Source organism: Zootoca vivipara, chromosome 10, assembly GCF_965207765.1.
Source record: "Zootoca vivipara chromosome 10, rZooViv2.hap1.1, whole genome shotgun sequence".
Lineage (NCBI taxonomy): Eukaryota > Metazoa > Chordata > Lepidosauria > Squamata > Lacertidae > Zootoca > Zootoca vivipara.
The window spans coordinates 40,639,194-40,667,051 of record NC_142593.1 but is presented as its reverse complement, the minus strand read 5'-3'; the positions used below and the strand labels follow the sequence as shown (position 1 = coordinate 40,667,051).

At 39.9% G+C, this 27,858-nt stretch overlaps 1 protein-coding gene across 5 annotated transcripts; it reads left to right on the top strand.

Moving 5' to 3' along the window:
• Positions 1-1,091: 1,091 nt before the first annotated feature.
• DDX4 (DEAD-box helicase 4) lies at positions 1,092-27,858 on the top strand. Of its 5 annotated transcripts, none has more exons than XM_035100459.3 (22): positions 1,092-1,490; positions 2,292-2,443; positions 4,549-4,612; positions 6,113-6,160; positions 8,180-8,254; positions 9,289-9,339; positions 10,092-10,151; positions 10,282-10,347; positions 11,118-11,198; positions 11,423-11,455; positions 11,695-11,742; positions 13,059-13,103; positions 13,946-14,088; positions 15,620-15,772; positions 16,730-16,884; positions 18,384-18,513; positions 19,419-19,585; positions 20,256-20,401; positions 22,081-22,180; positions 24,591-24,861; positions 24,952-25,059; positions 27,405-27,858. In XM_035100459.3, the coding sequence occupies exons 2-22, from the start codon at positions 2,330-2,332 to the stop codon at positions 27,492-27,494; spliced, it is 2,148 nt and encodes a 715-aa protein (XP_034956350.3). In that variant the 5' UTR covers positions 1,092-1,490; positions 2,292-2,329; the 3' UTR covers positions 27,495-27,858. The 5 variants fall into 5 exon arrangements, with proteins under 5 accessions (XP_034956350.3, XP_034956348.3, XP_060136281.2 ...); XM_035100457.3 differs by lacking the exon at positions 1,092-1,490 and adding an exon at positions 1,703-1,788; XM_060280298.2 differs by lacking the exon at positions 1,092-1,490 and adding an exon at positions 1,703-1,796.

Below are 27,858 nucleotides of genomic sequence, written 5' to 3'. Positions count from 1 at the left end.
CTTTTCTGGGTAGCCTGGCCATTCCTTTGAGATGGTAAATATTTAGTGTGCTCAGCTTAACAGATACAGTACTTGCCAGACTGTATTTACAGGGAGGTGTAAGCCCCTACAATCCAAATACAATTGGAAAGCTTTTCCCATTTCCTTCCTCCTTGCAGAGAAATATTTGAGGTCAATTTGGGAGAGTCGAAATGGCTTCAGGATTGTTCTCCTGTACTATTTCAGACACGTGGTTTATATACACGGATGTGTTTGCCTTGTACATTTATGAACCCAGGTGGCGCTGTGGTTAAACCACTGAGCCTAGGGCTTGCTGATCAGAAGGTCGGCGGTTTGAATCCCTGTGACGGGGTGAGCTCCCGTTGCTTGGTCCCAGCTCCTGCCAACCTAGCAGTTCGAAAGCATGTCAAAGTGCAAGTAGATAAACAGCGGGAAGGTAAACGGCGTTTCTGTGTGCTGCTCTGGTTTGCCAGAAGCGGCTTTGTCATGCTGGCCACATGACCTGGAAGCTATACGCCGGCTCCCTCGGCCAATAATGCGAGATGAGCGCGCAACCCCAGAGTCGGTCACGACTGGACCTAATGGTCAGGGGTCCCTTTACCTTTACCTTATATACATAAGACCTTAGAATTCCTATAACAAGTGCACCTTTCACAACGTTGGGGCAGATTTGGGAATCCCGGATGTACGGTAGCTGAGCCCAGCTTGTCTCCAATAGCACAACATGTCTCCCCCTTCACTTCTCAGCAGGTCTTATCTTGTTGATTATCTTCTCCCCCCCCCCCCCGTGCTTCACATGAGACCAACTCAAGAGAGACTTTCTTCTGAGGAGACGTCGACTGATACCACTTGGCAAAAATAAAAACAAACAAGCCCTATTGTGGCAGCAGATTTGGGTTTTGTCTTTTAACGTAAAGTAGAACTGAAGGCAAGAAAGTTAGAACTTTTCAGTCCTGGAAATAATTAGCTAGCACCAAGGTGTCCGCCCCCTCCTGTTGCCTCGGACGACCACGCACACCCTTCCTGCGATGGGGCGGAACGAACTCCCAAGTTTTCTTAGCATGAACCGGAAGCCAGTGGAACTGTTTTGTGGGGAGGCAGAAGGAAGTAACGAAACTTCAGACACAGCGAGACTTTCGTTTTTCCAGGAATAAAAGAAACGAAACCAAAACCACCAGCAGTAGCATGAAAGCTGGCAAAGGACAAAGGCTTTGCGGTGCTATGGACACTTAACTAAGAGCGGATGCACCAAGCCCCGCTTAACTCGACGGGGCTTGATTTCCAAATAAAGCATACGTGTGTTTGATCGCTTTGCGTCGATTGCATTCCTAGGCAAGCAAGCAAACAAAAAACAAAACCCTTCACAAAGTTTGCTAGGAAACGCCCTGAGGGCAAAGTCTTCGTCTTTTTCTCCCTTGAATGCGCGCGGCGGCGGCGGCGACAAACCGCAACTCTCGCAGGAAAAAAAAAAAGGAACGGGGTGAGGTTCGGTACGTCAGAAGCGCAGGCTGGGAGCTCCTTTTTTTTACGCTACTGCCCTAACCTCCCCTCCCGCGCCTTGAGCAGCTCTCCTGAGCCCCAGCGGCCCTGCTATTGGTGGGGTGGCGCGGGGAGGTGATGAAGGCAGCGAAGGCGAAAGCGGCACGTGACCGGAGCCCCGGTAGGGGCTGGAGCAGCGCGGCGAGTTCGAGTGCGCGCGCGCATACGGAGGGGGGGGAGGGGCTGAGGAGGTCCAGCAGCAATAGCAGCGAGAGCCGCGGCGGCGGCAGCTGCGGCACGTGCTGCCTGGTTAGTAGGTGACGAGGCGTTCCGTTCGCGTCAGGGGAGGCGTTAAAAGAGCCGTCGCGCGGCCGGCGCTCGCTGGGCGGGGTTAACGGTCTGGCCTCCCTTATCCCGTTCCGACGGGGAGGAGACGGGTAGCGGTAGTCGGTGAGCCGCGCTTTGGGCGGGAACAGGTCCGTCGCCCGGGCCCCGCCTCGTGGCGGGCTGCTTGAAGCCGGAGGGAGAAGGCAGAGGAAAGGGGCGTTGGCCTGGGACAGGTGTGGGGAGAAGAACCCGGGGGGGGCAGGCTTTGCACGGGGTGGATATGGGCGTAGCAAGACTTTGTTAGCGGGGGGGGGAGAAGTATTTGGGGGGCACCTGCCTCTCCCTGCCCCCCTTGGCTACGCCCATGTAGTTCAGTTTGAGGTGATGCGAACGTGGCGTTGGGGCTCAAGAGAGTCCGCTTTCTCCGCTGCTCTTGTTTTACGTGTTCTTGGTTTGTTCCACCCCCCCCCTCTCCCAAATCACAGGGCCGATTCGGAGTAGGTTATATCTTGAGGGTGCCGCTATGGAGGAGGAAGACTGGGACGAGGAGATCACAGATGACAACAGGAGCAGCACTAGCGGCGGCGGAGGTGGCCGGAGTACTTTGCCCCACTTTCAGCCCAGCTTCGAAAAGCTGGTGAGTGGCTCTGGGAGTCCACTAACTAGGATGAGTGACTAGCACCAAGGTGGACTAGCACCGAGAAGGATGCAGTTCCTCCTCGTCTCTGGGCACCATACCCGTTGCGTTGTAGTCCTGTGAATGTGTCTCTTTGGGTGTGAGTGGGTTGGTCAAAAAATGGGAGGGGAGATTCCATTGGGTTGCCATATTTCAAAAAGTGAAAATCCAGACAGGAAAGTTTGAGCTTTTAATTTAATTTTTTGAAGTTTTTGAAATATTTTAAAGAAAAATGGCCAAAAACGACACTGACTACATTGGTTACCATACAGCCATATTTCCCTAGACATTTCAGCGAATTCCGCCCGGACGCTGCTTCCAAGAGCCGATTGCTGGCTGTTTCTGGGAAATTCTGGACTCATGGCAACTCTGCTAATTGAGCTCCAGACTTTTTAAGAGCCACTAGAGAGTACCGTGTTTCTATTTATTGGTTTTGTTTTGATAACACTGACAAACTGCTTGACTTTAAAGTGGTTTGCAAAAAACACTTCAAAATGTTTTTTAGGAAGTTGTTACAACTTAACAGTGATTTAGAAAGAAGGTGCTGTAGTCAGAATTTTGCTGCTCTGAATCCTGGTGCTTAAATTTTATCTCCTTTTGGGGGATTATAGTAGCTCCTATGCTAGTGGTTTGAAGTCCAGATAGGCCACTAGTACTGGTGTGGGTGCTTGCAGTCCAAATGGTTAATTGTGTTACAACCTGGCCTATGCTAGTCATGCAACCCAGTGCATGCTTACCTTAGAGTGAGCCGTATTAAATATAGGGAGGTTTGATATAAGTATAGAACGGCATTGTCTTGTAAGGCATGGTCTATTCATGCAACAAAAGGGGGTTGTAGGGTGAAATGCCACTGTACAGTGAAGCTATTAATAGTTTTTCATGTTGAAAATATGAATTGATCTCCCCTGGAAGTAAACTGTAGTGTACATTAAGAAGAGATATTCTGGCCTAGTCATCTTCCTTCTTATTAGCAGAAAAGGGTTTGCTTTGAAGTGGCACAGGCTATTCTACTTTTGTACTTCAGTCCTACTTTATGCTACACGTGTAGACAAAGCCTAATTCTGAGGTACTTTCACTTTGCTGTTTTGAGCAATGTCGGAAGCTGCTCTTTGGATGCAGCTTTAGGATGCACTTCTATACAAAGTTAACTTAAGAATGAGACACTTTTATTTGATTTTGATTTGGTTACTAGCAAGCATGCAGAGGATTGAGCTATTGCCTTGTTATTTTGTCTCTGAACTTCGCTGTCACTTGAATTATTTCCTTCCTCTTCTTTCTCCCTCTGCCCCAAGCATCTGTTATGTGGATGGTGGCTTGAACATTCATGGAATAGAAGGGGATATTTTTTCATGGATTAGTTGATCCAGTACTATACTATCCATGTGAGCAGTTCTATGTTTATATGCTGAGCATGCAGGAAGAGGCTTAATTTTTCTACATGTGCAGTGCAGGAATGATTTGTGTCTTTGCTGCAAGTCAGTCTGCTTGTACTTGGGCTGGATGTGCAGGGGGCTGCTGTGCCTTGCATGCTTCTAGCATAGATGCTTAGGTTGGTGTCAAATGCACAGATGGCTCTGTCCCATCTTTACTAGCATGCCTTGTTTTTCTGCTATTCATGCAGAAGGTTTGCCTGCTGGATGCATATGAGGAGTCTTACCACTTCGGGCTCCATTAGGAGGAAGGGTGGGATATCAGTTGATTAAAGAAATATTTAAATATAAAAACACAATAGACTGCTGGAGGCATCATATACTCCATCTCTTTCTACAGAAGTTTTCCTTGGCTGCTATATTAAACAGGGAGTAGGGAAAGTGTCCTCCATGCCAAGCATAGACACATTGTGGGTTGCTAGAGTAAGGCTTGGACACTCCATCCTTCTGCGAAAAAGTTTAAACTGTGACTGTGAAATCCTCTGGTGACCAGTTGAGTGGTTAAAAGCAAGGCTCTAGTAACTATTCTTGGGATGGGGGAATGGTTGGTATAGTAGTTCCAGCATGGTCTTAATTCCTCATGCAACCCAGTCAAATGGGCGAGGTACAAATAATAAAATTATTATTTTATTGTAGGGCAGCTTGTCTACAGGAGCAAATGAAACCTCATGCAATTTCAATCAGAATGCAACCCCCCCAGGTATGTGATAAGGACTTTAAAAAGGAATATTCTATCTAGAAAAAAAGCTGGTACCAATAACTTTGTAGTCATGTGTTCCTAACAGTTGAAGCCTGTTAAATTGGGTTGACATGAGTTTAATTATGAGTTTAATTATGGTATTGTTGAAATTAAGTTCACCTGAGGGGTTTGAAAGCTCTACAGCTGGGTTGTAGAGTGAATTAGGCTAAATATAAGTTGTTGATCCTTTTTAATTGGTCTGCATAAATTTGCAATTGAATAAAACAGTAATGGTGAAGAAAAGAATTTTTTACTTTTTTAAGAGGAAATATATTAGCAGCAAGAAATATATTGGAGGCAATTTTCCTGCTTTGAAAAAAGGAAAATAAATTCCTCTTCTACAGTACCAAGTCTGCTACCTATATTACTTTAAATGCTTCTATTAAGAAGAAAAATAGTAATTAAAAACTACTGTCTGATTAGTCTGGAACACTGTAGCCAGCAACCTACAATCAGTGCTACCATCTAGACCAGGCATAGGCAAACTCCGGCCCTCCAGATGTTTGGGACTACAATTCCCAACATCCCTGACCACTGGTCCTGTTAGCTAGAGATGACAGGAATTGTAGTCCCAAACATCTGGAGGGCCGGAGTTTGCCTATGCCTGATCTAGAGATGAAACTTAAGTTTTGAAGAAATTATGTTTGCTTCTTAAAAAGATCAGACTTATGAAACTCCGTTTTCTCCCTCCATGTTCTGTAAGAAGAGTTATTGTTATTTATTTAGTACCAGCCCCTATTTGCACGATGTTACATGAATCGGCACTTTTAAAAAATGTAGAGATAGTTTGTGGACTTGAGCTACAGTCCAAAGCTTCATTGAACACTTCTAAGGAAACGTGTAGAAGTGTGCTGCATACTGAGTTAGGTTGCACCTGGAGAACGAACAGGCTTTGTGAAGTAATCTGCACATTGCTTTGATTTTTTGTTGGTCCTAAAAAGTCCATTCATCTAGGATTTCCCCCCTGAATGAATAGTCAGATATTTATACTTTTAGTTGAGAATGCCCCCATTGTGGCAGTTTATGGATAATTACTTGTGTTTATTGCAACCAATGTGAATTTAGTTCCTAAGATGTTTAATTGCATGAATATTTAAATATTTAAATATTTAATATTTAAATACTCAGCACAATAAAAGAATAATAGTTAAATTAAACCCTAAGAATATTTGATAAAGGTATTGGATAAAGAATAGTGGATAAAGGTAAATAGATGTTTTGTTGGGTATTTATGCTTTACAATACTTAATATGCGAAGCCAGAAAGTTATATCAGTATAATTTATTATATTTTGTCCTTTGAAAGTTTGTGCATTGAACCACTGCCAGCTTGTCAATAGTTTTATACTTCCCTTTTCATAAGTATTTGAGTTTTCAGCAGATCTGTTAATATTTAACCATACTTTTGAATATGTACTTTATGAACATCTTCAAAATATCCAACGTAATAACTTATTTTTAGGGCGTGGTTCCACTGAAAATGCAGCTCCTTGGGGTCGTACGTTTGGAGGTATATATCTCTGTATATTCCCATTTGTGTTCCAGGAAATATAAATTGTATTGGGCTCTCTAAATATGTCTCTTAATGTTGTGCATGCACACATTTTGTTTTTCATAGGGCACAGTAATGTAACTTAATGTTGGTCTATGTCTTCACCGCATGTGTGGTGGTTTTGGAAAACAGTTGTGGCCATGAGTAATGCTGTGATACTTCCCTGAACACTTTAAAATTAAAAATTCTCTTTGCCTGTTGGAGGGGTGGGGAGCCTTTTTCAGTCTGAGGCTGCATTCCCCAATGACCAACTTTCTGGGGGCCATATGCCAGTGGTGGCATGGTCTAAATTAACATGGGTGGGCCACCCTACATTGTGTTATACATGCAAACACACATAGCATGCATGCACCCACACATCCAGTGTTGCACATTGATCTCACTTTTCTATACAATTAGGCTAGGAAAAGGTGTTCTTATTGGAGCCAATACTGTACAAATTTAACAGGGGTGCCGATTTTTGGGAGACAGAAGTCACAGTACAGGGTGAAAGAAGGTTAACCTTTTCATCCATCACCATGTCAACTGTGACATTTCCCCTGAAATGGCTACCCATGCAGTGTTTAGTTTAGGAAAAAAGCCTCTGATCAGCTGTACTAGGTGAGTTTTATGAAGCCTAATTTTGGCTGTAGCGAGAATGACTGCTGGCCAGATGGGAAGATGAGATCCCTTTGGTATGCGGGTCAGAGTGTCTCAACTCCTGGCCTAGAGCATTTACATACACCACTTTGTATGGGAAAGAGCATAAGAGATACTTAGTGAATTCTTTCATTGTGTTGTGAGCCAGGTGTGCACACATATACCTTTGAACAACTGCACGGATTAGCCAATAAGTCATTACGTAGTTAATTTGGAAGCTCACTATTCCTTATAATGCCAGTTTTAGGCTCTGGCTTCATAGTTTGGCTTGTTTGGAAGCCATTCATCATAGTTTGAAGGGATACCTGGGCTGCAATCCTAGCCCCATATACCTGTGAGTAAGCCCCATTGCATTCAGTAGGCTTTCTGAGTAGGCAAACATTAGGATTGTAGTGTTAGTTGCAAAAAAAAATCCTGGGTTATGTAAAGGGAAGAGAAAAATGGCTGTATTAAGTCAATATAAGACCCAACTAAATGCAGGCAATTGGCTGCATTCAGAAATAACATTAAATAATGGTCAGAAGTGCAAGCAAGTTTCCCACTTAGCAAAGGATGGAAGTACTGGGTATTTGGTCAGTGCAAGGGTAGACAGGCACACAAGTTGGGTGCTAATCTCTGCTGTTAGTACTAGATCAAAGTTTAGCAATGTGTTGTAATAAGGAAGCATTGCAGTGATGTGAGTACCGGTAATTGTTTTGCATCAGTGTCTGAACTGAGCCATAGAACAGGCTTGCAACACACAGTAGGCCAAACTCTGACTTTGCTGAGGCCACACAAATGTCTGGACTCTCATAGGAGCTTGTAGCAGTTTTGCTCTTTACCAGTCCTTACTGCTGCACCGTGCTGAGCTAAAGCTAGAGTTCATAGTTCTCTTCTTGCTAACCACAAGCTGTAAACCTTGTCTTAGTTCAGTTCAACACAGCTTGACAGTGAAAAGGACAACTGAAGAGCAAAGTGACTGCAGGGCCCTCTGGGAGCCTGCACAATGGCTTACCATCTTATGCAAGCTAGTTCATACTGAACAGTCTTGAGTACAGTGGTACCTTGGTTTATGAACTTAATCCGTTCCGGAAGTCACTTCTTAAACCAAAACCGTTCTTAAACCGAGGCACGCTTTCCCTAATGAGGCCTCCTGCCATCGGTGCCCTTCCACCGCTCGGCTTCTGTTCTTAGACCAAGGTAAAGTTTGCAAACCAGGACACTACTTCTGGTTTTGCGGAGTTTGTAAACCGAATAGTTCGTAAACAGGGCTGTTCTTAAACCGAGGTACCACTGTATATCTAAACAAAGTAAAGAAAGTAATTGCCTGTGGTAAACAAATCTTTTAACATTTGCCAGGTGTTGGTGGAAAACCAAATGGAGAAGACAAACCAATAGGTGGATTTGGAAGTGGAAGGAGTTTTGGAAACCGAGGTAGTTTGTTTGGTCAAACTTGTGTTTATCACATGCAGGTGCTGGTAGTTGCTGGCATCTGCAATTTTATCTTAATCCTAACCACACCTTTAAATGTTGAACTAACTTGGTCAAATAGTTCTAATTACTTCAGTGACTTTGAAAAAGCTCTAGTGTGCATAAAGTTATTTGATAAAAATGAAGGCATTTCGTGAGAGAACTGATAGTGTAATTTGATAAAAAGATATTCTTACTGGTAAATGTAAATCATGATAAGTGAAAGCAGTGTAATGCTTAATATGAGGATGCTTCGAGCATTAATTCTGGTTCAACTGAAACATGTGTCTGTATATCTTTTACCTGTGGTTCCAAAACCTTTCCCTCCATGGACCACTGGAAAATTGCTTAGGGTCTTGTTGAACCACTTAATGATTTTTCTGCCAGTTGTAGCAATTTTAATACATTGTGTCAACTTAATTGCATTTAATTTAATTGCTGCTTTTATTTTTTGTAATGCAATAAAAATAAAGATACAATTAAAATCAACCTAAATATTTAATGCAGACATGCTGCAGATTACCAGGATGAAACTTGTAGACCTCTAGTGGTCTGTGGACCACATTTTGGGAACCATTGCCTTGTATTGTAGGGTCTTTTTTGCAGGGGAGGGGGAGTGAAATATCAGTTTGAGGCTATAGCCCTATGGACATTTACCTGGGAGTTGCCCCACTGAATCCAGTAGGGCTTACTTCTAAGTAGATGTGCATTGGGTTGTGCTAAAAATGTATCAAAAAGTAGAAAATAAGCAGTTTACTTTTGGCATGCAATATAGTCATTTGACTTTACCTGTTTCTCTGCCATATTAATTATGTATTAATGCTAGGTGGCCAGTGGATACAATTGGCTAAGAAGAGGGAAGGACAGGCACTAGTGAGGGATAGAAATTCTGGGAATAAATGCTAATATTCCTCAGGGCTACTTAAAATATTCATGTCTGCTTTGAAATGTAAGTGAATGGAATTGTAGAATGCTTACCTTTCTCTTGCTTTCTACAGCTACATCTGGAAATAGATTTGAAGAAAGGAAGTTTCCAAGCTTTGAGAGAGGTACAGTTGCAAACCTCCTCAGACTCATCTATCTGTTGATTTACTTTAAAATCTCATTAAAATATATTTTCTAGACTAAATACAAAGCAAGACAGTTATAACATACTGCATAGCCCCTGTTTTACCATGGAAACTGCCTGGGTTGCCTAATATGATTACCTCTGTTGGGAGAGGGACAGGAGGAGTGTGCCCTGTTAATTCTTGAGTTTTCAGTAACTGTTGATAATATTGACCATGATACTTTTCTAGATGGCTGTCTGGACAGGGACAGCCTAACTTCTGTTTTCTAAGCTCTGGTAACCTAGGTTGGATTACTGCAATGTATTATACATGGGGCTGCCCTTGAAGATGGTTTGGAAAATGCAGAATTTGGCCAGAATTTTGTTTGTTGTGGGACGGTCTGAACATAAAGCAGCAATTCTGACATGACTGCTTAGCTATCAGTTTCCAGGCTCAGTCCGAAGTGCTAGTTTTGACCATAAAGCCTTACACAGCTCTGGACCTCAGCGTGCTTTCTTTCACTTTTGTGAGGAAATAATAACCCCACCAATAGTACAATAATATTTGCACATGTTTGGTATAGAGAAATAAGTTGTGATTGTCTGATGAAGGGTGGTGTACAAATCTAATAATAACAAACACCTGTTTTTTTTAATAAATTGAAAGATAAATGTAAGCTTTGCTTACATCCTTAAAAGAACCTTAAGTATCTTCAGAATTTTTTATTGCTTATTTTTTTTTGTGTGTCATAGAAGTCGTTGATGATGGTGATCAAGAAAGCCAGTCAAACAGAGGAGTTCCTAGGAGAGGAGGTAAAGCCCTAAAAACAACAAAGCTTAGAATTCCCATGCTTGCTTTTTTCTTCCTTGCTGGTTTTGGAACATAAGTTCTTTGAAGATCAGAAAGTTATTGATCAAGTACTGTTGTATTTTTGTTCTCAAGGAATGAGTGCTGGTGGCAATAGGGGTGGAAGAGGATCTGGCAGAGGAGGATTTGGGCGATTTGGAAGTAAGCTCTATAGTTTTTAATTGTGTTGGTAACCAAGTAAAATGTAATTATTCAATCTAAAAATGAGAAAATGTCAGATGGGTTTTATGGTTAAGATTTTTTTTTTAAAAAAAATACCTTACAGAAATATTCTTATTGGGGAGGGAAAAAAACCTTTACATGTACTCACTGTCTTTAAGAGTCATTAGTTACAAACAGATTAAGACCAAGATTTGTTTTTATCCCAGATGTATATAAACTTTTTAAATTGTAATGTTGCACCAGAACAGGATAAGGATTACATGGCGAAATGAGCATAAGAGATAGGGGGAAATATCTCAGTGCACATCTGGGAGAGAACTCGCATACATAAGGGTGGTGTGAAGAAAATGTGGCAGTGTTTCTTAATAACTTAAACCCATGCATTTTATAAGAATAAAAGAAAAGAACCACAGTACAAGTTTATTTCAAATTGGTCTATCCTTAGTAATTAATGTAAGGTGAACTATGAACTCCACACTTTCAAAAATACACTTTTTCAGTATTTGAGCCAAGTAGGTATGATTTAAGTTTTTATTAATTTAATATCAGTCTGTATTATAATTGTTTTACTTGGTAAGATGTATTTTTAATACTAATAGTTGTTTTTTAAATACTAGTAGTTCATGTGGGCTGGAGAGTGCTATTTTTGAAAAGTTGCTTTTAACATTTAAAATATTCTACCATTGCATGAAAACCTTTTCAACCTGTTAAACAGAATAAATCCTTATGTTTGGGTTCAATTATAACAGATGATGAAAATGAGAAGCAAGATAGAAGACAGACTTTTGGTGGATTTGGTTCTAAAAGAGGAGGGTTTGGTGCTTCAACTGGTAAGAATTAAAAGTGAAATTTGATATATATAGTTGGCTTTATTCCCTTTGTTTCTCTGGTCGTATTGATTTCAAAATTGCATGGAATTGTTGGCAGTTGATGTGACTAAAATGGTAGATTATAGACATGCACAATCTAGAAACCAACTAAATTGACTGGTGATTGGTTTTACATTGCGCTTCATTTGTAACCACATTCTTCCAATTATGCATTTGTTTTTCAGGTGACTCTGAAAATAGAGGCAGAGGAGGCAGAGGTAAGAATCCACTGTTCACATAAATACATTCCTATTTTGACATTTTTTTGTCTCTAAGCATAACTGTTTTGTTCATTACTCACCTTGGTCCCTGATAATCTGTCTCAATCCGGCCAAGTCCCATATCTGCTCACTTGGAATTCCTAGCTCAAGGATCTGCAATATAATTGCCCAATCCTTTTAAATTGTATTGTTAAAACTGCTTTATCTTTAGCAATTCCTTTCAACATTTTAAACAGGTGGCTACAAAGGAAGCAACGAAGAAGTAATTGGAGGTTTTGGAAGAGGTATGTGTCTGGTGCGATTGAGTTTTGGATATATTTTTGGGTGTGTGAAGTATAGCATTGTTTGTGTGTGCGATTGGGTGTTCACAGGCTGGGAGTCTGGATTGGGATATACCTGGGAAAGGAGAGCAGGGGGAGAATGGGTATGATGCTCCTGTTACAGTGACCATGGGCAAAGAAAGATATGGTGCTTGAAGGAGGTCACTGTAAGTGTAGAGGGTATACATGTGTGCAGGCCATTCCCTCTTCTGGCTCTCATATTAGGTTCCTGATTCCTTAGCTACTGGATCCTCTACTTTTGATTTTCTCTGCAGCTTTTGATACCTTCAGCCATGGTATTGTCCATGACTGACTCTGTGATAATGGGGTGTTGGAGTCACTGTATTGTATTAGTGGTTCCACTCCTTCCTGCATGTTGGGTTCCAGAAAGTAATAATGGGAGTGGGGGCAACAAGATACTACATTGTCTCCAATACTATTTAACATCTGTTTAAAGTCATTGAAAGTGAATCTGAGGAGATTTGAGGCACCAGTATGCTGCTAATGTTCTACTTCTCTAGCACATCTGAGTTTAGAGGAGCCATGCTGGTACCTGGATGAGGGCCAATAAACTCAAAGGGAATCCTGATAAGATGGAGACCCTGTGAGCAAGTGAGGAACTTGTTTGTTTTGGATGGGAAGGAAGGGAGGGGCCAGCATTCTAGGGCTGGTCCTTGAGCCATCATTGTCACTAGAGGCCCAGATGACCTCAGTAACTAGGAGCACCTACTGGTTTTGATCACTGTGCCCAGTTACTGAACAGAAATAGCTTGATCCATGGATTGGTAACTGGATGATTGGACTAGTGTAATGTATTGTGTGGAATTTCCTTTTAACAGGTTCAGCTCAGGACTAGGTTAATCAAGAAATTACTTTTCCAGCCTGGTCAGTAAGGTCTATGGAAATGGCCTGTTGGCTGTACTATGACCTGGTTTATATTAGCAGGAATTCCCTGTAGCAGCAACTACCTATTCCCTGTGGAGAGGTGGCAACAAACTGTTACATGCTTTCACTAACAATTAAAGACTCTTCACTGTGGTATTTTCCTAGCTGCTAATACTAGTTCTTCAGTTTTGAATTTAGTGATAATGGCTTTCTGGAATGTTAATTGTGTTGTATTTTTTAATTGTTGTGTAAATTGTTCTGTATTCTCTGAATGAAAAGCAGTATGCACATTGCAATAATAAAAAATTATTTAGATATCAGCAACTTTTAAAAATATCTGACTGTTTCCTTCCTCTACTGATAGTGTTTTCTTCCAAACATTCATTTCACTTAAGGTATGAGGAAATCGGATGGTGATTCAGAAGCAGGTGATGGTGCTGGTATGTTAAATTAGAGCAAATTAAGTGGCAAGAGATATTAAGAAAATTGATAGATTACTGATGTTCATGAACATAAAGACAGCTCCCGCTTTTAACTTTTAAAATACCTAATGGCATATTATGACCAAAATATCTAGGGCATTTCTACCTTCCTTTGGGGAATCAAAATTAAATGGCTGTGATTACATCCAGATGTCACACTTTCAGGTGGCTATTTCTTTTTTTGCTTTTTCACAGAAAAAGGTTTTAAATATCATAGTACTTTCAAAAATGATAGGTAATATATTTAATTATTTAATTGTGTGGGTCCATTCTCAAATCACCAATTATTCCCACTCTTGATTAGTTTTACTATTACGGCCAGTATTCAATACTGTTTTCTTGTCATGCATACATTTAAAATAGTGCATATAATTGGAGATGTAAAACAATCTGAAAAGCATTGTCACGAAATGATTGTGATGGTTGTGAAAATGAAGATATGGTTGTGTTGTACCCATAATTTATGTTACTAGAAATTCTGTGCTCAGATGGTGGCATCCAAATAAATGCTTGTAGACATGTACTGGCACAGTGGGGCTTATTCTTCATCTATCTCCCTGCAGCTCATAATGTGCCCCCAAAATCTGTTCCAGAGTTTGGGAGATCCTCTAGAGCAGATTGTGGGGGTTGAAGGGGGAGTATTGAAACTGGAAATTGCATTCTGCAAGCAGATTTCCAGTGTACCAAGCAAGCAGACATTGGTGAATGTTGCCCAAAACATAACGAAATGGATAAATTTTGTATAGCTAGCACACTTGCTTCTTAAGGATTAAATTTAACTTGTACTCTTCTATTTGTAGGTCCAAAGGTGACATACGTACCACCACCACCACCAGAAGAAGAAGAAGCCATCTTTGCACATTACCAGACAGGGATAAACTTTGACAAATATGATAACATTCTTGTGGAAGTTTCAGGACATGACCCCCCACCAGCGATACTGGTTAGTGCTACTGCTTTAAATATTTCTAACAAGTAACTTCGTTAGTCTCAAGAGACTGAACAGTTGTGCAAAGTTACCAAGTTTTGGGTTGTTTGATACCGATCTACTTACTTAAATATTGGACTATAGTCATAGGCTCACTTGCTGCTTTGACTTCTAAAAGAACTACTTAATTCAACTTGATTTTTGTTTTTTCTTGATCTTAAAGAAGTTAGCAGGTCAAGATTTTCTTCTTGAACTCTTTAGAACTGTAATCCTTTCACCTCATATTAATGTGAAGAAAGTCCATTGTAAGGCACCTTTCACACTGAGTGCTATTGATTGGTTTCAGCTGTACTAGCAGTTGATTTTATGTTACAAGGTTAAAAGAAAGAAGTGGTAACTACTAGTGTGTCCTGTGCTGCGTTTACAGTTTTCTGTCATGTCATTTTTAAATGCCCAGGGATGCCATATAAAGAAACCATTGTGTGTACAGTGCTCTTTTTGCCAGACTCTGCAGATTTGAAGAGAAATTTCATGTACCAGCAACCTGTTTTCTCCTTTACTGATTTCAGAAATATAGTGACATAACTGATTTTGTTTTATTTTTAAAAAGTGGATCCATGCCCTACTCTGCCCAGCCCCACTTCATCCTATAAACTTCAAAAATAGTTATACAAAAAGAATCTGTAAGACTTAAAGTGTTAAAATTAGTTCCTGTAATTGATTAGCTACATTTATATTGCTCTCTGGACTATGTAGATACAAAAATGCTTAGGGAAGCCCTCAATAACATGCTTTTATTTATGAATTAAATCCTATGAAATAGTTCAAAACATCTGAACAATAAAAACATAAACAATAAGACATATATAAACCATTTCAAAGCTGATACAGACTGGGATAGACTTTTTCACTGAAAAGGCTTGTTGAAAAGGGGGGGGTGTCTTCAGTAGGCATTGAGACTGCAGCTGTTGTGTGTAACCGGAAGTTCCAAAGAGTTTAAGCTGCCGTGCTAAAGGTCTGCTTCCTACATAATATAGAATGGACCTCCTGGTGAGATGCTATCTGCAGGAAGCCCCCTGTCTTGCAAACTGCAGTGAATAGTTACAGTTTACAAATGCTTTGCTATTTTAATAAAGAGAATGGATTCATCCAAAGGTCCTTGGTTTAGAGGTATCATTAAGTCTGGCCACCTGCTCAGTTTTGAGGTTGCAGGTTGCGTTAAAAAAAATAAGAACACATAAGGAGAGCTAGTGGTAAGTCCTGGGTTATGGTACTCTTTCTCCTAGAAAAGATGTTTTTTAGCCTCTGCCTTGCTATTCCAGAGACAGTGCAAAACTTTTGAACTGCCTTTTTATTTAAAAAAACATTTCTGTATTTCAAGGACAGTACTTAAGGACCTACTGATTCACTTAAATTCTACTCATTTGTTGCTAGGGATAACAAGAAAATGCTACTTTATGTTCTTTTTGTGCTTTTTTGATGCTAGTATTGATCTGCTTAGCTTTCTCAATTTTATTTGTTTTTAACATGTCCATTCTGTTCTTAGACCTTTGAAGAAGCTAATCTATGTCCAACATTAATGAAGAACATTGCTAGAACTGGGTATCTTAAACTTACTCCAGTGCAGAAATACAGCATTCCTATTATAATGGCAGGACGTGATTTAATGGCATGTGCCCAGACAGGATCTGGGAAAACAGTAAGTATAAAATGATGGATTCTGCTATTTGAGGTGGAGGATTTGAGGCCGTAATAATAATCTGACACTTGGATTTATAGCATTTAATGTTATTGACTTGGCCCAGTGGGTGAGTCTGTCTTGGCACTTCAAACCATTCCCAAGATGGACTTGAAGCGGTGATTTCTGAATCACTGGTAGGGATCCATTAATGAACTGTGAGAGTCTTAAATGGTGGGTCAACAAAAATACATTCTCTATGAATGTTGAGTATGTTTGGGTACCAACCAAAATCCCATTATGGTTTTGTCTTTTAAAAATGTATTTTTGAAGTGCCTATAACTCATCTTAATTTATATTATGAAAACCTATTAGAAAAAAAGTTGGCTTCGTACAAACATAAGAAAATAAGTGTCACTTTCTAGAAATACTAGAAACTATATTCATTGTGAAAAGAGTTGTTTTCACTTAATAAACACTTTATCAGGCTAAATTGGGTTTTTCCTACTTTAAGCATGTTACAGATAGCATTAAAAACACATAATGGACAGTATTCCATTGTGGTGCCTTGCAACATTTTAATACAGCTCCTTTGCTGCTGCCTTTAGGTATTTACTTTAGTTCCATCTTTTTTTTAAAAAAGTATTTTTTATTGAAGATTTCTTGAATTGCAAAGGTGAATCTAAAGTGAATAAACAGCCTCATTTTTGGTATATTGATGTATTGTGCTTTGATTATAGGACTTGGAATAAAGATTCAAGGAAGAATTATCCTAAATTTGCCTCCCAGAAATGTATTTATTTATTGATTGATAGGAAAAGAAAGATGCTGGACCATAGTCACCTAGTTATTTATGAACATGTTCTGCTATTTTCCCTTTCTGTAGGCCTCTTTACACTGAGATTAGAGAACATATCCTGGGGTTTTCCTTTTTTGGGGGGTGAGAAACTTGTTAACTATAATATATTTACCCTTTAGGCAGCTTTTCTTATACCAATTTTGGCTCATATGATGCGTGATGGAGTTACTGCCAGTCAATTTGAACAACAGCAACAACCAGAATGTATAATTGTAGCTCCAACTAGAGAACTGATAAACCAGATCTTTCTGGAATCAAGAAAATTTGCACATGGGTAAGTGTTTGAACAAGCTAAATCTCAAAGATAGTAGTGTGTGTTCAGTAAGTAAGTGAATTTGTAAAAGTGCTGTTTGTGTAATTAAGGAAGCCCCGCCAAGTTGGTGTGGTGAAATGTGAAGCTGTGTGGTAAAGCAAGTTGCCAAATGTTTTCTGACTCTTATTACTCTGACATGAGCAAAATGCTTTCTTCATAAATATGTATACTGTACTGAAAAAGGGGAAATTGATGATAAACATGTGAGGGCAAAAACAGAGGGGGAGTTAGGTGGGCCAGTTGGCATAGGCCCATGATTTTGAGGAGGCCTACTCCCAAGTACCCCGGTAGAGGCAAAGGGGGGCCTTTGGTTAAATGGGACCTACATTTCCAATTTGGCCTGGGCCTATTACCAGCTTTGCATGACTCTGAATGTGTTCTTGAAAATTAAACATCATAGCAAATGGCCTCCACAAGCTGCATGTTAAATATGGATCTGACCCTATAAGAATGCACTTACTAGGCCTGTTTGCATTGGTCTATGGAAGGCAATGTAAACACCTGAAACTTCCCATCAGAAATAAAAAGTAGTATTGAAAGCATTGAGACATGATCTGTAGGAAAGTCATGGTCTGTTTTATTGCAGATATATGCTGATACATACTGCTTATTCGTGGAACCCTCCTCTGGTATTTCATAAGAGAAAACCAAAGCAGAGCATTGGCTTAGCATTGATGTGCACACCAGAGCTTGTGGTTTGTTTCTCGCAAACAAACCACAGGTGACCCCACAGCAGCTACATCATACTGATGTGTAAAAGTAATAACCATTCAGGAACTCGTATACTGACTCCAGTATGAATTAATATTGGATATATTTAGATATCCCAGATTCTATTCCTATATAGTCAAACCTCTGTTCTATAAGCAATACTTAAAATGGTTAACATCTTATTAGAGTGACAGAGTTATCTTTACCATGCAATATATCTTAATGTTCTTCTGGAATTCAGTCTTGATGGAGCAGACATTGTGTTGTATTTTCTTATATTTGTTTTTTATTATATTTGTTTTTTTCATAAATTATTCAACAGTCTTTGTTCAAATATTGATAGCTGTGTTTTTTAAAAGAGTAAATAGCCTGCTTGATTCCAATATCAGATTAGCAAAATGCTTTTTGCAAATTCAGGGCGTGTTTAAAATGTGATCATGTAACTTTGGGTTCAATCCATCAAACACTCCTGCAGTACAGTCTCCCTGCATTTTCTGTGAGTTTTCCTCATCATGTGGAATTCAAGCACTGTTAAAATGCACAACGGGCATGTAGTTGTTCAGGGGATTTTATATTCGATAAATAGATTAAATTTGTAGTACAGGAGATAACAAAGCTGCATTATCTTCTTTTTATTTTATATTAATTGTTAAGGCCATGGTGTTATGTCAATAAGTGGGCATTGAGACATTGAAATGTGTTCACTATTATCACTAAATGAGAAATGCAATATTTTTTCTTGTGTCTAGAACTTGTATAAGACCAGTTGTGACTTATGGAGGAACACAAACAGGTTATTCACTTCGTCAGATAATGCAAGGTTGTAATATATTGTGTGCTACCCCTGGAAGGCTTTTGGATTTCATAGGCAGAGAAAAGGTGAGATCTGTGTGCTAATGTTTTTTTCATAAATTGAAGTGTTTTCTCATTATAACAAATATTGATAATCCACTATATAATTAAAAAAACCAAGTGGTTTATAGTAATATTTAGAACAAAACACGGAAAATTTAAAATTGGAGACCCATCAACTAAGTGTTATGGAAATACATTTTAATTGCCTTTATGGCACTGATTTACTTCAAGCGGTCAGACAGATAGGCACAAAACAAATATAAAGTATTTTGTTAAGGTTGGCCTAGCACTGACCTAGGCAGAAGAACAAGTGCTGTGCTCTTACTGTATTACATTACTAAATTATCTATGTTGGTAATAATAATAATTGTACCCCGCCCATCCGGCTGGGTCTCCCCAGCCACTCTGGGCGGCTTCCAGCAAAGATTAAAATACAATAAAATGTCACAGATTAAAAACTTCTCTAAACAGGGCTGCCTTCAGATGTACAGTGTACAGTTGCTGTTTGCAACTTGGTTCCCTGTGATAAAATACAATGCTTACCAAGGTTGCTGCTGAAATGTGCATGTGTTAGCTGTAATCTCGAGTCAATATGCTCTTGCAGAAGCATCTGCTGTCATAGAACTCTAGTGGAGTAAGTAGTGGAGTTTTCTGTGGGTAACACTGATGTAGCTGTACTGTGTGTGAAGTGAATCAGTTCCTGTCTAAATGTAGCAGCCTGACATCTGGAATCTACTGCTGCCGCTAGGTGGCAACCATGTTGTAGAAGTTAATGTATACTTTCATGTGGAGTTTAATTATGCTGAGCGTTATAGCGAAGGGAATAGGATGGACAGTGTTGCAGATACCATTTTTTTTTAAAAAAACTACCATGTTAAGTTTGTGGAGTCAGTTTTCTTCATTTTGGGGTTAACTTTAATTTTCTTTAGATTGGGCTGAGCAAGCTACAATATTTGGTGTTAGATGAAGCTGATCGTATGCTGGATATGGGATTTGGCCCAGATATGAAGAAATTAATTTCATCTCCAGGCATGCCACCAAAGGAAAAACGCCAAACACTAATGTTTAGTGCCACTTTTCCCGAAGAAATCCAGAGGTATGTTCAGTGGCAGAGCTTCATGCTCTGGCACTGGGGGGTGGAGAGCATGCGGGGGGGGGGGGCAGCCGCGATGGCACCCTACTGGGATCGCGCTGCTGGGGGCGGTGCGCTCTCCCTGCACTCCTCTTCCTCCACCAGTGGGTATGTTCATTTTAAAAACATGAATCCTAAATTTTAAATCACTAATAAGAGTGAGAACATTTCAACATGAGTTTTTCCAAAAGGTCAACACCTGCGCATTTAATACAAGAGACATTTATTTGACTGTTACTCATATGAAGAGTCACTGTCAATTGTGCAAGTTGGTTATGTTTCAGAACACAGTATTGGAAAATGCATTTTCATGGTGGACTGCGTATAATATGAACATAGAAATGTGTTTTGTAGAACTAGCTGGCTGAAAGCTAACTTTTGCTTTCTTACATATACACTAGAACAGGCACCCCCAAACTTCGGCCCTCCAGATGTTTTGGACTACTGTTCCCATCATCCCTGATCACTGGTCCTCTTAGCTAGGGATCATGGGAGTTGTAGGCCAAAACATCTGGAGGGCCACAGTTTGGGGATGCCTGCACTAGAACAACACCTTACTATCCAAGCTTTCTCTGATTCTCCTAAACTTAACTCTTACTTCCAAGTTAACTTGATTTATTTGTTCATTTTAAAGGCTAGCTGGAGAATTCTTGAAGGCAGAGTACTTATTTGTTGTTGTTGGACAAGTAGGTGGAGCCTGCAGTGATGTTCAGCAGACAATACTTAAAGTGAATCAGTATGACAAGAGAGAGAAGCTTGTTGAGATTCTCAACGGCACAGGTAACTACAGTGGTACCTCGGGTTACAGATGCTTCAGGTTACAGACACTTCAGGTTACAGACTCCACTAACCCAGAAATAGTACCTTGGATTAAGAACTTTGCTTCAGGATGAGAACAGAAATCACATGGCGGCAGTGCGGCAGCAGCGGGAGGCCCCATTAGCTAAAGTGGTACCTCAGGTTAAGAACGGACCTCCAGAACGAATTACGGTAAATTTTTAAACTAAGGTACCACTATACCTTGTAACTGGTCTCTTAGAAAGATAATGAAATGTAACCAATCAATACAGATTTTTGTTACATTTTAGTCATCAGCTCTTAGGCCCCTTGAAACCAAAAAGTTATGGAACTGGGCAATACAGTATAGTGGATTTTTTTTAAAAAAGTACTATGTGGAATGTGTAGATGAGATCATTAGAGAGATACAAGATAGCCTGCTGGTTGGTCAAACCAAACTTTTGGACCAGGGTGAAATCAGGGCTAAAAGTATAAATTGTCCTATTCATCAGTAAAATAACTCTTATTTTTATTTGGAATAGATTTGTGCAAATTGTATCCTTCTCCCTAAAATATTTAGGAATCTGAAATGTTGTGTATGGAAAACTATTAATTGTTGCCAACCAAGTTTACTTAGGCCCACGACCTTCAGTGGGTATATTCTAACTTCAGTGGGCCTATTTGGAATGTGTCTAATGTTGGATACAACTTTATGAGAGCAGAACCATGAACTATAAACCTTATTTATGGATTGTACCGTAGTAAAAAAAAAAGTATAATGTTGCTTAATCCAGATTGCTATATTTAGGAAGTTAATGAGAGAGGTGTTTTACTTTTCAGATTGGCCTTGGGTTTTAGGGTTTTGCAACACCCTGATCTCATAAAAAAATATTGTCCTTTCCTGAAACACTGCCAGTCATTCTACTATCCATTGTCTGTTTGTCTAGCTATTACAGAAATAATTGGAAGTGCAATTTGGAATTTTGTATTTTTTCTATGCTTTTATTTGACTTTATACTGGTTAACGTTTAAGATGGTTGCTGTGTGTCCATTAAAACCTATTTGTGTAGGCTACAAGTCTTGCTTTTGCATCTTACCATGACTAGTTGTTACTGTCTGAAGATTTCAGAGGCAGCATGCTTCTCAGTACCAGTTGCTGGGGAGCCAGAACAGGAGAGAGTGAGAGTGTATGTGCCTTCATAGATTGCTTCTCGGCTTCCCAGAGTAATCTGATTGGCCTCTGTGAGATGCTGGACTAGGTGGACCCTTAACCAGATCCAGCTGGACTTTCCTTAATATAGTATGGTGGGGATTACTAGAAACTACTGGCTTCATTCATTCCAAGCATGTAGCTGTACTCTGTGCCAAATGGTAGAAAGTTATATGGTGAAGTACTATTACTCATAAAATGCCTAAAATTACTAAACATTGTCCAAAAAGCTGAAAATAAAGCAGTCCTCTCAATCTAAAGCTAAAGATGATATTTTAAGGAGGGTTACTTGAGAAAAGCTGGGATGAGTAAATGTCTGGGAGCTTAACGTAAAATACTGAAAAACAAAGAAATTAGATTTTTAACAATCTTACTAATATGGGCATCAGAATTACTACTGGCACTTGAAAGCTATTGATTTACTATTTTATTTGAATAGATATATCTTAACATTATGTCTGTCTTTATAAAGGTGATAAGCGAACCATGGTGTTTGTGGAAACTAAGAAAAAAGCAGACTTTATTGCAACCTTCCTTTGCCAAGAAAACATAGCAACAACAAGTATTCATGGGTAAGTATATATTCATAGTCAATCATGATTCAATTACTTTTAAAGCACCCTATAAGCTGGTGACATTCAAATAGCTAACTGCATTGATTATTATTATTATTATTATTATTATTATTTTAAAGAGAGAAAAGTTCTTTCCTTCCATCGGGGCAAAATGGTTCTTTACTTGCCCCATTATATGGTATGTCTGTTCTTAATAATTATCCTAACCTTCAATTTGCCCTTTTTATTGCCTGAAGTGTATATTACTTTGCCCTTATTTTCAATCTATCCTACCATTCTTTAGTAAGGAGATGCCAGTTCATTATAGCCTCAAGACACTATATAAAAGTATTGGTTTCAGAAGTATGCTGTCTTAATGAAGTAGCAGCATGTCTTTAATGCACTTGAGGTAGCTTTTTTATGTTCAGGAAGGGCTTTGTAAGGTATGAGACTAGTGGCTTCAGCTTATTTGGAATAGTGTTCTTTTTCAGCTTCAGGGTAAACATATGGGGATATATTTATCAGTACAACTAGTGTGCTATTCCATACAACAAAAAAGTATCCTGACATATCATTTCTTTGTCAATTCTAAAGTGGTCTTTTTCAAACACAGAAAAATATGCAGGCATTGTTTCAAACCTCTGGGCTTGCATAACTTGGTAGGTGCACCATTCCATAGTAGGGTGCAATGCAGAATTTTCTGTGTATCTAGATGACTTGAAAACTGCATTTGCACCTTGTACCATACCACGGTTTATTGGATTGTGCTCATTTCAAAACCCTGAGCAAAAAAGTCTTAACGTGCACACTCCCGTTTCCTCCCATACAGTAAGGAGAAGGGCTTCTGATATTTTTACTTTTTACCGGTAAGTAATTTAGCTTAGAATTATGCTCCCATCAGAGATGCTTGTTTAAAACAAGCTTCATGCCATGAGTTTTGGAACAGTCATCTCTGGTTTGAACATAACACTGAGATGAGTTTCTTTAAAGTGAAACTTATTTCATCAGTATGCTACCTCCTGGTTGTAGAAGGGGAGGGAAGCTAGTTAAGGCTTATCCATATAGCACCATATCATAAGTCATTGGGTCATGGATAGAATGCCTCACTTAATCAAATATTGTTGGAGTGGATGTCACACTGTTGGCACAATTCTCCTTTTCTCTTATGTGAAAGACTTGCTCTGAGGAGGTTTTGTTTCCCCCCACCCGCAAAAAATGAATATAGAGTAGACACAGGTTACAAAAGCAAAACCAAGAACAAACCCTGACTATTTGCCAAGAGTTTTGGCTAAACTTCTATAGGTATTATGTACCAAACCAGCCCAAAGACACACAGGAAATCTTTTCAACAGTACGTAGGCTAGAGCACATGACACAAGCAACTTACACAAGGTATCTTCTTTACAACTGTTTGTTTTCCTGTTTCTCTCTCTATTGCTTTCAACATTTTAGATTGCAGTTGGATCTGGACTTTTAACTCTATGGTCTTTATACTAATCCAAACCTACGTTCTCAGTTGGTTTCATTTCTTTCTTCCTGAATTTACTACCTGTTTTATTTTGGATGTATGGCTACTTCCCATGCATAAAGGTTGGTAGCAAAAGACTTGTTAAACAGTTGTGCATGCCTGTTTTTCTTGTAAGGCAACATTGCCACAAGTGGACAAGCAGCAGTGGTTTGTGCTGTATCTGAGCAGAAACTCAAAAGTATGGCATGATACTGGACTTCAGCTGCTTTTTTTCAATGTACTCTTTGCTCCCAGCTTGGTACATGAAGCAAAATTACCAGCACGTTACATGCATATTAATACACATTTGCCACTTTCAAACCTAGTGGAGATTCATACACATTTGCCACTTTCAAACCTAGTGGAGATTCATACACTTTTGAGCTTGGAAAAGGGTAGGTACTCTCCCCCCCCCAAAAAAATAATGTTTTCAGCTTCTCAAAAATTCTAAAAAAGTAGTGAGGTTCTTGCTGCCCTGAATATTTCCAGTTGTTGACAGCTTGACAGAAAGGAGTGCCACAGCTCCCCACCCAGTTTGAAGCTAGTGAAGAGTCTGGAGCTCTTGTACCCAAAGGCCTATAAATAAAGTATAAATCTTGGGAGTATAAATCTTGGCTGGACTCTGAATTGAAGTGATTATGATCTTCTAAATGGTTTTAACTTTTATTTGTGTATTTTGATACAAAGTCAATAAAACATTGTTTTTTGAAATATGAGATATGCTTTTGTTTAATTAACTTTGAATTACCCTAAATATCTGCAAAGTTGGCCCCTCCTGCCATTTATCATTGCATATTAGCTTTTAGTGACATATTTAACTTGGTAAATATGCATTTGAAGAAGAATCTTGCTGGTGTTGTTTGCTTGTGTATTAGAATCGCTGAACTTCACTCAGAGATGTAATTATTTTTCTATTTACAGTGATCGGGAACAGAGAGAGCGAGAAGAAGCTCTTTATTATTTTCGTTCTGGAAAATGCCCTGTTCTTGTTGCTACATCAGTGGCAGCAAGAGGTCTGGATATTGAAAATGTTCAACATGTCATAAATTTGGATCTTCCTTCCACAATTGATGAATATGTTCATAGGATTGGACGAACTGGGCGTTGTGGTAATATTGGCAAAGCAACTTCTTTCTTTGATCCTACTTCAGACAGTCCTATTGCACAGCCTCTAGTCAAAGTGCTTGCAGATGTAAGTTATTTGTTCTGGAAATTTGCTTTTATTGTTACTACTAAACTGAAAGTCACAAAACCAATGACACACTATCACATTTCTTTGAAGGCTCAGCAAGAAGTGCCAGTGTGGCTAGAAGAGATTGCTTGTACTTCTGGTGGAATTGGTTTTAGCAGTCCAAGAGGAAACATGTTTGCATCTGTTGACTCTCGAAAGGTAAATCTTAAGCAGAACCACTGATAATGATTGAGCCGAAAACTTTATTTTGGATAATGGGTAATCTTGAAAGTTTTTAGGGTATTGAACACTTTTAAACAAGCTGCTCTCTGAAGCACCTCAGCCCCCTCTCCCCATTTTAACATCTCACTCCAGGAAGCTTTAATAAACGGGGGGAGTGCTTCAAAGAGCAGTTTACCCAGCCACTCTCTGCAGCACCACCTCTGTTAAAGATGAGTGGGAGGCGCATCAGAGAAGAGTTTGCCAAACTGCTCTCTGAAGGGCCCCTCTGTTAAAGGTTGTTTCAGCTGCTGCACAAGTAAGTGGTGCTTCCTAGAAAAAAGGGAAAACAGGAAAGCTGATCCTTTCAAAAACTTGCTTTTTTATTCACCCTGAGAGCTGCATTCAGCAAACCTGAGCCAAATTTAACCCCTGCTCAGCATGTGTTTCCAGGGGGAGGGGGGAAATAACCCATTTTCCAAGGATCAGCCTTCCTTAAGCGATTCTCCCACCCTGGGGATGCAGGGAGAAAAGACATCTGCTTGCTTTCTCTGCAGACACCTCTTCCCGGGGAACAGGCATATGCAGCAGAAGCAAGCAAACAGTGCTTTTCTGCTGTTTCCTGTGAGGTTAGAAGCAATCTGTTACTTCAGGTTCTAGATCATAGGTGGGTGGGAGCTCATCATATTTGCCAGAGTGGGGCAGGGGCTCAGGGGTTTTCTGTATACAGATGCTATTTTCTTAAGGCTCTGGTTTATTAATGTAAGTTTAAACAAGTTTATCACTTGCCTAGAGATGCTAAAACTAGCAGTGGGAACGGGAATTAACTCCCTTTAATGTGGTGTTAAAAACTAGTTTTTGTGTTGGAGATTTCTCTGTGGCATTTACTCCAAAAAGCCTCTGTGTTGCCAGTTTTCAATCTCTCAGCAGTAATATAATATCTTGAGTGGAGCATAGAAAGCCTTCATATTGTTACAGGACTCTCTTGGTGATATGAGCACTCTGTGTAATGGCAACAATCCATAGGTTCAGGTTCTCTATAGACATAAACATGCTGCAGTTATCAAGAAGGTAACATGTATTTGCATGTATAGTAAGTAAATTTGTATCTGACAACTTACCAAATGAAAGTATCAATGGTATTGCTATAAGTTGAGTTTTGGCATAGTTTGTCATTTTCTTAGGGCTATTGTGCACAAGACCAGTTTGTAATGTAGTATATCTCTGAATACAAATTAAACAGATAAATTGAGAACTTTTATTTATTTATTTATTTATTTATACCCCGCCCATCTGGCTTGAGTTTCCCCAGCCACTCTGGGCAGCTCCCAATCGAGTGTTAAAAACAATATGGCATTAAATATTAAAAACTTACCTAAACAGCTGCCTTCAGATGTCTTTTAAAAATAGGATAGCTGCTTATTTCCTTGACATCTGATGGGAGGGCGTTCCACAGGGCAGGCGCCACTACCAAGAAGGCCTTCTGTCTGGTTCCCTGTAACTTCCAGGGCAGTCTCGAGTCGGTCGGCTGCCCTGGCGCTGAGGGGTGGAGATTGCTCCGGCGCCCTTGCAGGGCACAGCATGGTTTCCGCGCGGCACCCTGGCTCGCCGTGCCACCGGGGGTCTACCTAGAGCCGGCCCTGGTAACTTCACTTCTTGCAATGAGAGAACCGCCAGAAGGCCCTCGGCACTGGACCTCAGTGTCTGGGTTGAACGATGGGGATGGAGACACTCCTTCAGGTATACAGGACCGAGGCCATTCAGGGCTTTAAATGTAAGCACCAACACTTTGAATTGTGCTCAGAAACATACTGGGAGCCAATGCAGATCTCTCTGTTACATGGTCCCGGCAGCCACTCCCAGTTACCAGTCTAGCTGCCGCATTCTGGATTAATTGCAGTTTCTGGATTACCCTCAAAGGTAGCCCCACGTAGAGCACATTGCAGTAGTCCAAGCAGGAGATAACTAGAGCATGCACCACTCTGGCGAGACAGTCCACAGGCAGGTAGGGTCTCAGCCTGCGTACCAGATGGAGCTGGTAGACAGCCGCCCTGGACACAGAATTAACTCGCGCCTCCATGGACAGCTGCAAGTCCAAAATGACTCCCAGGCTGCACACCTGGTTGTTCAGGGGCACAAACCACAAATGTGGAAGTGAACTATAGAGCTTGTTTATTTCAGAATATTTGGGGTTCAGTACTGATGGCTATAGGTTTTCTGATCTCTGGGCAGCCAGAATCTGGCAGGTACTTTCTAAGGTATAAAAAGAAGAAAAGCAATCATGTTGTATACCTTCTCATTGCAATATATAGTTTTGAAATCTGCTCAACTTTGATTTAATGTAGGTTTACCATGGCAAAGAGAATCACCACAGCGGAGGAGGTGGAGGATTTGCAGCATCAAATATAAGTGCACCGGATGAGTCATGGGATTGAGGCTACCATCTGTCATGGAACAACATTCTTAATTTACCATGCTAAATCTTCCAAACAAGATGGTTATGTGTGAAACTGGCTGGTTTCTAAACACATTTATTTGATTAAATCCCTGTGATTTCAGTGCGACTTGCTTCCAAGTAAATGTGCTTAGGATTGTAACTTTAAAATGTTTGAGAAATTGTTAATGTTCTGCCCCCTGTTGTTCAGGAAAGGTGATTGGGATAAACATACAGAAGTTTAATTTGTTTTTGAATTACTTCTTTTGCTGGTCTGTTCAATGGTTGTGTGAAATAACACTAGTTTGCCACAAGGAACTGTTGTAAATTATTGTAAAAAGACTTAATAAAAACTTAGGATCATG